This window comes from Lutra lutra, chromosome 12, assembly GCF_902655055.1.
Source record: "Lutra lutra chromosome 12, mLutLut1.2, whole genome shotgun sequence".
Lineage (NCBI taxonomy): Eukaryota > Metazoa > Chordata > Mammalia > Carnivora > Mustelidae > Lutra > Lutra lutra.
The window spans coordinates 93,430,765-93,443,356 of record NC_062289.1 but is presented as its reverse complement, the minus strand read 5'-3'; the positions used below and the strand labels follow the sequence as shown (position 1 = coordinate 93,443,356).

Here is a 12,592-nt window from a genome sequence, read left to right as displayed (position 1 = left end):
CAGGCGTCCTGCAAAGCAGGGAGCCCAATGCAGGGCTCGATTCCAGGGCCTGGGATCATGACCTGAGCAGAAGGCAGATGCCCAATGACTGAACCAGCCAGGAGTCCCTAGAAAAATAAAAAATTAAAAAACAAAGAGAAAATATTGCTTTTTTCCCTTAGGTATAATAGTCCTGTGGCTATTTTTTTTTAAAGATTTTATTGATTTACTTGAGAGAGCAGAGTGCACAAGCAGGGGGAATAGCAGAGGCAGAAGGAGAAGCAGACTCCCCGCTGAGCAGGGAGCCCAACATGAGGCTTGATCTCAGGACCCTGAGATTCTGACCTGAGCCGAAGGCAGATACTTACCTGACTAAGCCACCCAGGCATCCCTGTGGCTATGTTTTTTTAAAGTTCTTATTCTTTATTTACAGATGAAATTATAAAAATTCTGGGATTTACTTCAGAATAACACAAGAGATGGGACGCCTGGGTGGCTCAGTGGGTTAAGCTGCTGCCTTCGGCTCGGGTCGTGATCTCAGGGTCCTGGGATCGAGCCCCGTGTCAGGCTCTCTGCTTGGCAGGAGGCCTGCTTCCCTTCCTCTCTCTCTGCCTGCCTCTCTGCCTACTTGTGATCTCTCTGTGTCAAATAAATAAATACAATCTTTAAAAAAAAAAAAAGAATAACACAAGAGAAGCAAGTAGATGTAATGAACTTAGGGTAGGACTGGCTGGGGCTCAGTGGTTTGTCTAGCTGGCAATGGGGTGCATGGGCCATCATCACATTATTCTATTTTTGAATTTGTATGAAATTCTCCATATTAAAAAATAAACATACACATAGAAAGGCACACAAAGTAAGGTATGATGAAGACTCTCACCAGAATGACTAAAAGAAACAACAAGATAATAATGGTCACCAAGCACTGACGAGGATGTGGAATGTTTGGGACTCTCACTGCTGTCAGGAATGAAGATGTACAACCACTCTGGGAAACCAGCAGTGTCCACTGCCACTGTCCCACAACCGCAGTCCCACGACCTAGCAGCTCACTTTTAGGTGCATATCCAACACGAATGGCTGGGTATGTGCGTGCAGGGCGAACAGGATGTCTATAGCAGCATTCTTCTTCTTTTTTTAAAATGTTATTTATTTATTTGACAGAGATCACAAGTAAGCAGAGAGACAGGCAGGGGAGGGGGGGAAGCAGGCTTCCTGCTGAGCAGAGAGCCCAATGCAGGGCTCGATCCCAGGACCCTAAGATCATGACCTGAGCTGAAGGCAGAGGCTTTAACCCACTGAGCCACCCAGGCGCCCTGCAGCAGCATTATTCTTAAGAGGAATAATGGGAAACAATCCAAATGCCAATACAGGATGGAGAGACACAGGCACATGTGGGAATATTATACAGCAGTGAAAAAGAACACACTGCTACTATATGCCATAACCTGGATGAATTTCATAGACATAATGTCAAGCAAAAGCCAGACATAAAACAATTTATAATATGGAATTCATTTATAAAGAATTCTAAAACTTCACTGAGATAGAAGAGATGAAAGTGGAAGGAAGGTCTGCTTTTGAGGAAGTGTCAGGGTATTGACGGGGAAGCAGAAGAGGGAGGCTTGTAGGGTGCTGATAATGGGCTTTATCTTGATCTGGGAAGTGGTCAGAAAAGGGTATACATTTGTAAAAATTCACTGGGCTGTCTACTTAAGATTTGTATGCTTTACTGTATGTATATTGTATTTCAGTAAAAAAAAATTAAGGGAAAAAGGGTTGTTCGGAAAGAAGCGGAGGGTAGGATTAGGAGTAATATTTGGGTAGAAATACCAAGAAGTCCCAAACTCATGAGAAAAGAGGTCTCTGCCTACTCACAGTTTACAGATAAGGGCCAGGCCTGGGAGGGGCTTACACAGCATGGGAGGCTCAGAGGAGGAGAGGAATGCCAGCGGTGGAGGGAACAGCAATGCAGCTACCACAACACAGAGGCGAGGGCTCCTTCCCTCTCTCGTGAACTGCTACATCACACCTCTCCGCATTCTCTGGGACCTTCCCTGTGGAGTCCAAACAAGTCCCCGCTGCCTGATGAGGTTACTACTGCGCCACCATGGCCACTATGTGCCGTACTCTCTGAGCGCACTCCATCACTACACCAGCTCTTAACACAAAAGACCCTAACTGCGGAATCTTCACCTGCTCATTGACCACTATGCACATGTCCACACAGGACACCTGCACAAGAGCAAAGCTTCCTACTCCTGTATTTGTGGACTGTCCACCTACCCCTTTTAAAAGATTGGTGGGGGGTAGTGGCGGGAGAAAGAATTTTCTGGGATTTAGATTTAACTAATTTATCCTTCCATAACACAGGACTTTCGGGGTCACCCCTGTTCATTATAGAGAGAGCAGACATGGTTCTGTCTGTTCCAGACCGCTGGCCAGAAAGGCTTGTGGGTCCTGCAGAGATGCAGGCCCTGAGCGCCAATGGGTAGCAGCTCTGAGCTCTGGAGTCCTCATGAGTGCAGCTAGCTGCTTTGCAGAGCCTCCAACCCACTGCTTAGGTGCCCTAGGGCCCTGCCTCTGCGGGTTAGTGTCAGACAACGGCTGGCTAATGGCACCAGTGATCAGATGAGCCTTTCCCAGGCAGAGTCTGGAGCCCGGCTGCTCTGAGACTGAAAAAGGAGTGGGCAAGCCTGCTCTGTCTGCATGGTTCCCATGGGTCAGCAATGCCTGCTGGTCCAGTGGGATCTCCTCCAGCCCCAGTTTTGAGAAAACTCAGAAGAAATTGGGGTTAAAAAAAAAATTCCTAGGAAGCATTTGGCACAATTACAAATGGTATACTATGTTGGCAAAATGCTTTACAATTATTTTCTAGGCAACTCCACATACATCCCAGCAGGAGAAGTTCAGCACAGACAAGTACAAGTTCTCATGCACTGGACAAAATTAGTTCAATTACTCATGCACACTCGAGGGTGCTTAATTAGTTATAACAGCAAGAGAACCAAAGACCGGGACAGGTCTGCCCTCTCTGGTGAATGACTGATCCATAAACCCATGTAGAAAAACCAAACCAGAGGAGTCTATTAAATACAAGAAACCCCTAAAATTATAAATATCATCCTTTGTATGACGAAGATGACACTCAAATATATTTCTATGTATATATAGATAAGGGAAGACACTAAATGCCTTAGTTTAAGCTTACAATATTCATGCCCCTCCAGTTGGCAGAGGTGGAAATACCTCCCATTTCGCACTGAGGGAACTAAGACACTATGATGTTACGTGTCAGAGCAAACTTTATCCTGCAGGCGCTCTGTTTCCTGGGTCACCCCACAGAGCGGGGCCTATGCTTTCTGCTGATGAAATCCTGGGACGAGGTCCCTGCACACACCGGTAAGATGCCCAGGGGTATATGAATCGTAGAGGGCACTTAAGTGATCCTTAGAGGGATGAAATCCTTTACTGGGTATTAATGTCCAGTTTTCTAATTTATTGGGTATTCAACAAGTAATAATTTTTCTACCTACTGTCAGCCTGAAAAAAAAAATAGCTGGAGTTGGTCGGCATTAGACATTAGACAATCTGCATTAGACAGCAGAACCCAGCCACATGGTAGCCTAGATTCAAGGGGGCTACACTGGTTATGCAGGCCTGACGCTCTGCCTACTCAGCCTTCCTCTCATCCTTTATCTGAAACAAAGGATTAAAATCATGGAATCAGACACATTCCAAGGCCACTAGCTCTGCATTTCACATGTCTGACTTAGACCTCTCAACTACCACCTGAGTAAGCTGGCATGTTTATTCCTGTATCAGTACAGGCGATTTTAGCAACAGAAAAGGGTTTCTGGACAACACTGGTAATTAACAGCAGCTTAAGAAAAATTTCATTTTGAGCTGAAGGAAAAGAATCACAAAAAGGTGGGAATGATAAGAATTCAGCCCATAAACACATATTCTCCAAATGCAAGTGTGCACTGCCTGATCTGATACAGGCCATGCAAGGAGCGACACTCTCATTGTTGAAAAAGTTCAGTCGGAAGAGAGCAGACGTGCAGATTCGAGGTTGACCTGGGGCTCTTGCTGCCAGAGCACGCACATGGCGTTAGCCAGGTGCTGGATCGCACACACCGGTCCTGCTCTTCCCCGTCCTTTGGTCCCCAGTTCTTGGTTTGAGATAAGGACTTCTCATTTGTGAATTCAAGCTAGACTGAAAAGGTCTTTTAGGCAAGGGTCTTTCTGTATTTTTCTGTACTTCTTTTCCTTCTCCTCCACACTCTACCTGTGCAACCTCAGGAGAGTGCCTCGAAGGGGTTCAGAAGTGCTGGTGAGATGCTGACATGCGGAGGCAAGGCATGCACTAGACACTGTCACTGAGCACCACGGGAAGCAGGCCGGAGGGCTCTAATTTCACTTCAGCCAAGGACTTAGTACACTAATTTGGTAAATGATTCACTTTTTTCTAAGCCATAGTTTCAGGATATATGCAAAAGCACTCTGTTCCCTGTAAAGAAGTATACAAACATTCATCACTCTTAAGCACGGCAATCTTAGAATATGAGTTGACTCCTTTCCATTTTGGAAACGGCTGTGAGGCGTCCGCCAGCATCATTTTCTAGTCAACATCTATGGAGGCCCAACTGCACACAGCATCCCAAGCTGAAGGCCCAAAAAACCCAGAGGGTGGAAAACTGCTCGTTTGCCCATAAAGAGGTTAATCACTCAGACGGCAACTTAGCTGATGGTATCAATAATCGAGGTTAGCCCCGAGATGTTTCTGTATTCCACATCCTGGAGTCTTCCTCAACAGCCAGTCGCTGACCCCAGGGGGGCCTGCCATACTGGTCTTTGGGGAGGGACCTGCCTGGTGCTGGCACACACTTGGCTGACCGCCCCCACACGAACGACACCACTGCAATCTCCCACTGCCTGACAAACTCAGCGGGTGCCCAAGGGAAGGGGTGCGCTCTTAGCCACTGGCCCCAGGTGCTCCTTTGTAGCAGATGTCATACTCTGTTTCCGGGGCGGCTAGGAGCAATTATCTTTTTGTTTAGGGGGTTGTCAAGTGTGAGCCTGGGGATTTAGCTGGGGACTGGTGGCAGGTCCCAGATAAGGACAAATGTGGCCATGAAGCGATTTCCTTTAGGAAGGAAAAAGAAGCCAATTAAGTTCACAAAGGGTCAGCCTATTCCTTTTGTAGCCACTGTCAGAAGCAGGGGGGAGTCTTGCTGTGTTCAGTGGGCAGCTTCGTGATTTCTGGCTAAATGCATCAGACTGGGAAGCAGCAGCAGAGAGCACTGTGAGCCACGCACAGGAAATCACAGGCTCCCTCTGAAACCTCTAGCAGATTTCACAAACCCTAGGAGGCGGAATGACACTCCTCATGTTCCAGTCATGTTAATAGCCCAGAAAGAACTCACTGAAACTGCTCCAGGGGCCAGTGGCTTGAACAGATTAGAAGGATGACTTGCGGGTAGCGATGTGTTTGTTTTCAGCAGAGCCAGACTGGCCAAGTTGGTGGGTGCCCAAGGAGAACGACAACAGGGCCAGTAGAGAGACCTCGGCTTTACCTTCTCCTGACCCCTATGGTGGTGCTGGCCCATCAGCTTTCCCGCAGGGTGGGCAGCTATGTGCTCTTTTAATCTGGCCCTGGTTTTATAGGACAGCTTCTCTGTCTCAGTACCTGTAGGTCTTTGTCATGGCCTTGCCTTTCCAGAATCAGCACCCGGTCCTGTAGCTCCTCCACAGTCCCCTGGAGCAGGTCATTCTCCTCTAAGGTGGCACTGAGACGATGCTCCAGCTCCCGTTTCCGATCCGACAGCATCTTGATCTGAAAGGGTGGAGAGTCACAAGGGTGGTGCGCAGTTACACCCAGGCTGATGACCAGGAAGGGAGGAATGAGCCCCAAACATGAAGGCAGATGTTCCCCAAGTGCTCTGCCCAGGGGCCCGGTGCCCCCATCTCAGAGAGAACAGCTGTGAACTCCCAAGCTAGAGAGAAAGCCCCTCCCTTCTAGAAACCTGTCTGGGAAGGGGTGGGAGATGAGCTTTGGGAAGCTGGAATGTGGGATGCCAGGCAGAGGAAGGGAAGGTCAGTGCTCTGGAAATTCCACAGATAAGACAGAGAAGGGCTCCACCTTGCCTGCTCATAACTTCACCTCAACCCCATAATTTATGGGGGAGTGGAACCCAAATTGTGGTTCCATTTTTCCTTCTCAAGTCATGGGCACAGGAAAATGCCTGGAACAGCCTCTTGAGCTGCTGTCTTGTCATACTTTTATGGCTCTCTTCTGTACTCCCCCCCCCCGAACCCCCCGCTAACGGGTCTGGCTCTAGAGGTCGCAGTTCAGACCTGGTTCTCCAAGTTAATGGGGGAGTGGCAGGGTACAGAAACAAAGTAGTGCCTGCCTCAGCCTGTGTCCTGGAAGCAACAGGAGATGGACATAAGTGAGTAAATGATTTTACTCAGTGTCTTTTTGCCTGAGCAAGTCATTTGTGAATAGGAGGAATTTCACTCCTTTTATTAAACAGGCCGGTGTGTTTGTACATTGCATATCTAGCCAGTCTTGAGAGATATAAATCTTCTTTTAGGAAGGCCTGTCTAGTCTTTTCAATGTCAGTGAGAAAACAAAGGCAAAAAAGAAAGAGGTGCCAAATCTCCTGGCCTCAAGGTCTGTAGGCTCAGGAGCTATGCCAGCACTCCATGGGCCAGCGATGCTTCACCCCAAGAACACTGCACCACTAAGGGGCCATGGAAACCTTCCCAAGACCTGCATGCAGGTCCCACTGGCTCCTCCCATCTATCATTTCCCTGCTGAACTTATCTCTCAACCAGATCCTTGCTCCCAACATGGTTAAGATGTTCTCCACTCTCTCCAGTTTGGCTTGGAGAACAATCCATTAAGGGGACCAAACTTCGACCCTTTCCTACGGAGATTTTAAAATGAATGTATAATGTGTCTGAGGTTCTCTGAAATCCACCTTTCCCTCTGCTTTTTGTCTGTTCTTGCTGTCCACACCAGAATTCTGTTCTGAGAGCACAGATCTTCCCTGGCCCCTGATCAATCAGATAGGGTGCTGTCCTGGGGAAATGGAAGTATGTGGTCTTTGTCCAGAGAGATCAGGTATCTGGCCAAACAAAGAAATACTGTCTCAAGTGTGCATTTGGGTGAGGGACAAAAAGGAGTAGGTCTCTTCTGTGAATGGGGCCACTATTCCCCACACTGAAGCATGTTACCCATGTGAAGGAATTCTTACTCTAGTTGATTTTCATTTAAATACCCTCTGACCTTTACATTTTCCTTCCATGGATAAGCTTTGTTTCTCAAGTTCCACTCAGTGAAATAATGATTTAATAGTTCTGACAGATAATCTTGGCCCCTTAAAAAAACTTAGAAGTCAGAGCTCCATGAAGTAACGTGCTTAACCAACGTCATACGTTGGTTTTGTAAAGCAGCAGTGTTGCCAGATGAAGCAAGGCATCGACACTCCATCACCCCAGCCTATATACCCTGAAACCTGTGATCAAATCTGCCAATTAACATTCCCGGGAATGACCCTGAGTCACAAGGGTCTTAAAATAGTAAGCAGAGGGGAGAGGAAATCAGGTAACTCGAAGGAGTCAGAGCTTGGCAAAGGCAGTTTAACGGCAAGTCATGCACACGAGTGGTCACAGACAGGCATGCCAAACCCCACCAGAACCAACTACTTACTTCAAGAACCTGCTGCTCAATACCAGTAGTATTTCCAAGGGAAGGGAGAAAGGAAGGGAATGACAGGAAGGAGAAAAGAGAAGACATTGACAGACTTTAGGAAAAACATCTTCAGGTCATTTCCAAAGCAGGGAAGCAGCCATCTGGGGTTCTCTGGGCCTGACCACACCTATTGATTCCTTAACCAGAGTCAGGGTGTGATTCATCTGGCCCTAGCCTGTGCCTTCAAGTGGAACTTAGCCAAAGGGTTACTGTCTGGACAATCGGCTTAGGGGCCATCAGGATCAGATTAGGTGGAATACTGAGGAGGAAGAGAAGAGCCCCCCTTTGGGCTGGTGATAGGACTCCCCTCTTCTCACCTCCCACACCTGGGTTCTCACAGGGTTGTCCACTAAGTGCTACTTTTTCTTTTCCTCTGGCCCACTGAGGGCCAGAGACCCTGCCATGCTCTGGCTCACACCCTCCACACGGAGTGCTTTCTCTGATTTAACTCATCAAACACAACAGCCCTATGGAGTAGCTACGTCTGTTACCCTCATTTTGTACATGAGAATATCACAGGTCCCATTAAGGTGGACTGAACTGGATTTAAATAGCATGGAGCAAGGGGAAATTCTCTTTCCCATCGTCTGTTTAGGGTCGGCAAGAATGTTCTTGGACGGATCCACATATTCAGTAAAAGTAGGTCATCCATGATTTCTGCGCACTCAGCAGTAACTCTGAGCAACCTTACTCTTCCAGACCCAGCGCCACATGAATCAAGTGTTCCCCCTTGAATTTCTCACAGAGACATCTCTCTTCAGAGATTTTAGATAGAGCAGGGTTTTGTCTCCCAGTTCAGGGGACTCCTTATCCGAAAGACCTACTGCGGCACCTCCACAGAGAAAAGCGCTGCCTCTGTAAGCGCGGCCCCGCGGGGCGGCTCACCTCAGCTTGAAGGCTTTCGAGCCTGATGATGTGCTGGTTGGTTGAGGAGTTTTTCTCCCGGAAGTCTTCTCTGAGGGCATGGACTTGCATGGAGAGTTGTCTCTCAACTTCTGATGCCTGCAAGCAGAGGAGACCTTCAGTGGGGGACTCGGAGGCTTCAGCGGATTCAGTGCAAAGGGAGTCTGTTACGATTTTCCTGCCTTTCGTTTCCCAAGCATCTCTCTGCAACTTCCTACTCTGTGAGGAGCATAGGATGAGATGCTGGCTTCCCACCCCCGGTCCATGTGTTCTTTAGTGCTCAAACAAGACCAACCCCCATCTCTACTTCCACTGCGGATGAGTCTGTCTTGGTAAAGACCGCTTTGCTAGTCAGAGGAAACAGGCCTAGGAATAGTAAGCTCTCAAATGTTCGATACCGCCATGACTACTCTGCACATAGCAGAAGCTCTGCGAACATCTACTAAACCCAGAGAAAGTCTCAGTGTTTTACATGAAAGAGTAAGAGATAAACCTAGTCCTTCAGAAACTCCTTTATTTTTCTCTTAGAATTGTCTTTATCTATATTCTCTCATTCCTTTATTTTCTCTTTATTTCCTCAGCAGGGCCCAAGTAAATCACCTCTGTCTCCATTGCTCATTTCCATTCAACATGGGCACTATTTGAAGTTCCCTGTCATGTCTGTTAAGATTTTTTTTTTCATTTTTATTTTTTAAAGATTTTTATTCTTTGAGAGACAGAGGGAGAATGTGAGAGAGAGCACGAGCATGGGAGAAGGGCAGGGGGAGAGGGAGAAGCAGACTCCCCACTCAACAGGGAGCCCAGTGGGGGACCTAATCCCAGGACCCCAGGATCATGACCTGAGCTGAAGGCAGATGCTTAACCAACCAAGCCCAGTTAAGAATGTTTCTTTTAAAGATTTTATTTTTAAGTAATCTCTACACCCAGCATGGAGCTCAAATTCACAACCCTGGCATCAAGACTTGCATGTTCCACCAACTGAGCCAGCCGGGCATCCCGATGTCTGTTAAGATTTTTGCCATTCGGTCCTCAAGGACATCTCATGCAACTTTAAATTCTTGGGGACTGTGGCTGAGGCACTGATTTCCCACCCTGATCCATTTATTCTCTAAGGCTGCAACACAGCAAAACACCAAAGACATTTAGTGTATCGGCACCTTCTCCTGAATATGTAGGAGAGTATTTTCAAAGAATGCTTCCTTGCTAAGATTTGAGCTCCAGTCCTTCTCCAGGAGTCCCAGCCCAGCTTCCCAGTGTGCATTGGCCCTGAACACTGCCCAGTAGAGACAAGAGCCACAGGACAGGTTAAATTAACTGCCTCAGTGCTTTTTTTGAGGCCGAAAAAGGGTCAGTAAGCTTTATGAGTTCCTGGGAGAGATCACTGTGTGCTGAAGTGGTTAGGAAGTGGGATGGTAATAATGTTGATATGGGAGGCTAGCTGTATAGTGAGGCTCTCACATTAACAGATACATGTTTGATAGTTTTTTTTCCCCAGCTTTTTTTTTTTTTTTTAAAGATGTATTTATTTACTTTAGAGAGAGCACGAAGGTTGGAGGGAGTGACAGAGGGAGAGAATTCCCAAGCAGACTCCCCGGCAAGCACGGATGCCACACAGGCCTCAATCCCATGACCCTGAGATCCCCACCCGAGTTAAACTCAAGAGTCAGACACTCAAGTGACTGAGCCACCAAGTGCACCTCGATAGTTGTTTTTATCGTCAAGTGCTGTATAAGCAACGGTCCATCTTTGTCTTGGTCCTGCGGAGTCAATAAATGTTCCCCTGAACTCGATGGCCATGTAAGAATCTCAGCCTATAGTTCTAATTTTTAAACAGTTACACATACACAACAAAATAAAACCAAACCACCTCTTCTTCCTTATTCTAAATTTAATTACAGACACCACCAGCTTTTTTAGTTTTCTTAATCACTTAGAAACACAATGTTAGTCATCCTTGCCTAAAATAACGTAAGTGGTATGTACTGAGCACTCACTATGTGCCAAGAATTGTGCTAAATGCTTTAAGTGCATTATCTCAATTGTCATAACCAAAGTAGTGCCTGTCATGCTCAATTTACTAATGAGGAAACAGGCTCAGGGAAATGAAGGAACCTGCCAACTTCTCAGTAAATGATGGCATCAGAATGGTAAACTTTGGGTTGTCTTGTCTCCAAATTAGGACTTCAATACAGGCATACCCCGTTTGGCTGCACTTCACTTTACTGTACTTTGTAGATACTGTGTTTTTTCCAAATTGGGAGGTTTGTGGCAACCTTCATCGAGCAAGTCTGCCCGTGTTATTTTGCCAACAGCCTTTGCTTCCCTCGTGCCTCATGTGCTGCATTTTGGTAATTCTTGCAGTATTTCAAACTTTTCGTCATTATTATATTTCTTCTGGCAATCTGTGACCTGTGATCTTTGATGCTACTGCAGTAGTTGTTTTGGGGTGCCACGAAACACGCCCACAGGAGACACGGACTGAATCAATAACGTTGGATGCGTTATGACTGCTCCACTGCTCTCCTGATGGCCATTCCCCCATCTCTCACCCTCTCCTCGGACCTCCCCATTCCCTGAGACACAGCAATGTTGACATCAGGCCAGTTAATAACCCTACAGTGGCCTCTAAATGCTCAAGTAAAATTAAAGAGTTGCACGTCTCATCACTTTAAATCCAAAGCTAGAAATGATTAACCTTAGTGAGGAAGGCACATCAAAAGCCAAAAGAGGCCAAAAGCTTGGCCTCTTGCGCCAACCGTTAGCCAAGTGGCGGATGCAAAGGAAGAGATTATGAAGGAAATGACAAACACAACTTTTATGTGCACTGGAAAACCAAAAAAATTCATTTTACTCACTTTAATGTGGTATTAGCTTTTTTGTGGCGGCCTCGAACCAAACCGGCAATATCTCTGAGGCAGGCCTGCACTGCCTTTTTGTATCTTGAAAACAGTTTTTCCTTTTTCTTTGTCCCACTATTAACCAAACCTTTAGCAGTTTGACCAGTCCAAGTCAGCAAGGCTATTTTTTCTTTGTTTTCTCCTTCTTAAATGCTAAGAAATTTAATTTAAGTCTCTGGAAATTTCTTTTAAAAGAATTTAGGGCTCATAAGGAAAATTCCTTCTAATAAACGCTGTAATTTGATTGCCTATACTGAATTCAACTGACAATCAAGGTTTCAAATGGGTTTAGATGTACAAAAAGCACTGGGTGATTCAGGTGGGTGACGGCTTGACAGGGTTAGTGAAACAACCAACCCTGAGACGCACCGAGCGCGGCCAGGTTGCCCAAGCGGTATTAGAGATGTTCCTGGACACTAGTCTCCTCTCAAAGTGATCTTCCTAGAAGTAAAAATGGTCTCTTCCTATCAGGTAGCCTGACTCTGGAGTCTGAGCTCTTAACCACTAAGCTCCAGCGGGTCTCCTTTAAATGTTGACTCCTCAGATGTGCTCAGGGATGGACTATTCACACAAAGGCTTTTAACCTACATCTCTTATTTGAATCTCTAAAAGTCCTAAGAAGCAGGAGTAGTTGGCCTCCTTTTGCAGACAATGAAGTAGAGGCTGAGAAAAAGTGGCAATGCCTTGGGTCTTTGGCTTCGCAGTGCTGCGCTCTCCCACGCATACAGCCACCTCCAGCCACGGGCCAGTCATTTGCCTGTTACGGCGCTGGAGGGGATGCACACTCAGAGTGATAAACCCACTCCCGCATGCAAGAGCTAATGTAAATTATTTTCTTCTTCAGAGATGACCTTGGCTCAGATCCTTAGACCTAACAGAATGATTAAAAGCTATTTCTGCATATAAATTAAGTAATAATCTAAGTTTGTACATAACTTTAATGTTCTAGATGCTTTCTGATCAAAGGATGAGGAAGCCTGCAAAGCCAGTCCTAGCTCTATAACGTACTTCAGACCATCTTTGAAGTTCCTCAAGTAGCAGAGTTAGCCAG

The 12,592-nt window shown here is 46.5% G+C and overlaps 1 protein-coding gene across 5 annotated transcripts in view; it reads right to left on the bottom strand.

Annotated features, from left to right (window-relative positions):
- Positions 1-12,592, bottom strand: part of BICDL1 (BICD family like cargo adaptor 1) — a 102,836-nt gene that overhangs the window by 17,707 nt on the left and 72,537 nt on the right. For 2 of the 5 annotated variants that reach the window (XM_047696807.1, XM_047696811.1), the window contains exons 3-5: positions 8,627-8,743; positions 7,700-7,711; positions 5,672-5,818 (exon numbers count right to left, since the gene is read on the bottom strand). In XM_047696807.1, coding sequence (XP_047552763.1) covers positions 5,672-5,818; positions 7,700-7,711; positions 8,627-8,743 — 276 coding nt within the window. The remainder of the gene's footprint in view (positions 1-5,671; positions 5,819-7,699; positions 7,712-8,626; positions 8,744-12,592) is intronic. The other 3 variants (XM_047696808.1, XM_047696812.1, XM_047696810.1) reach the window with 2 other exon arrangements.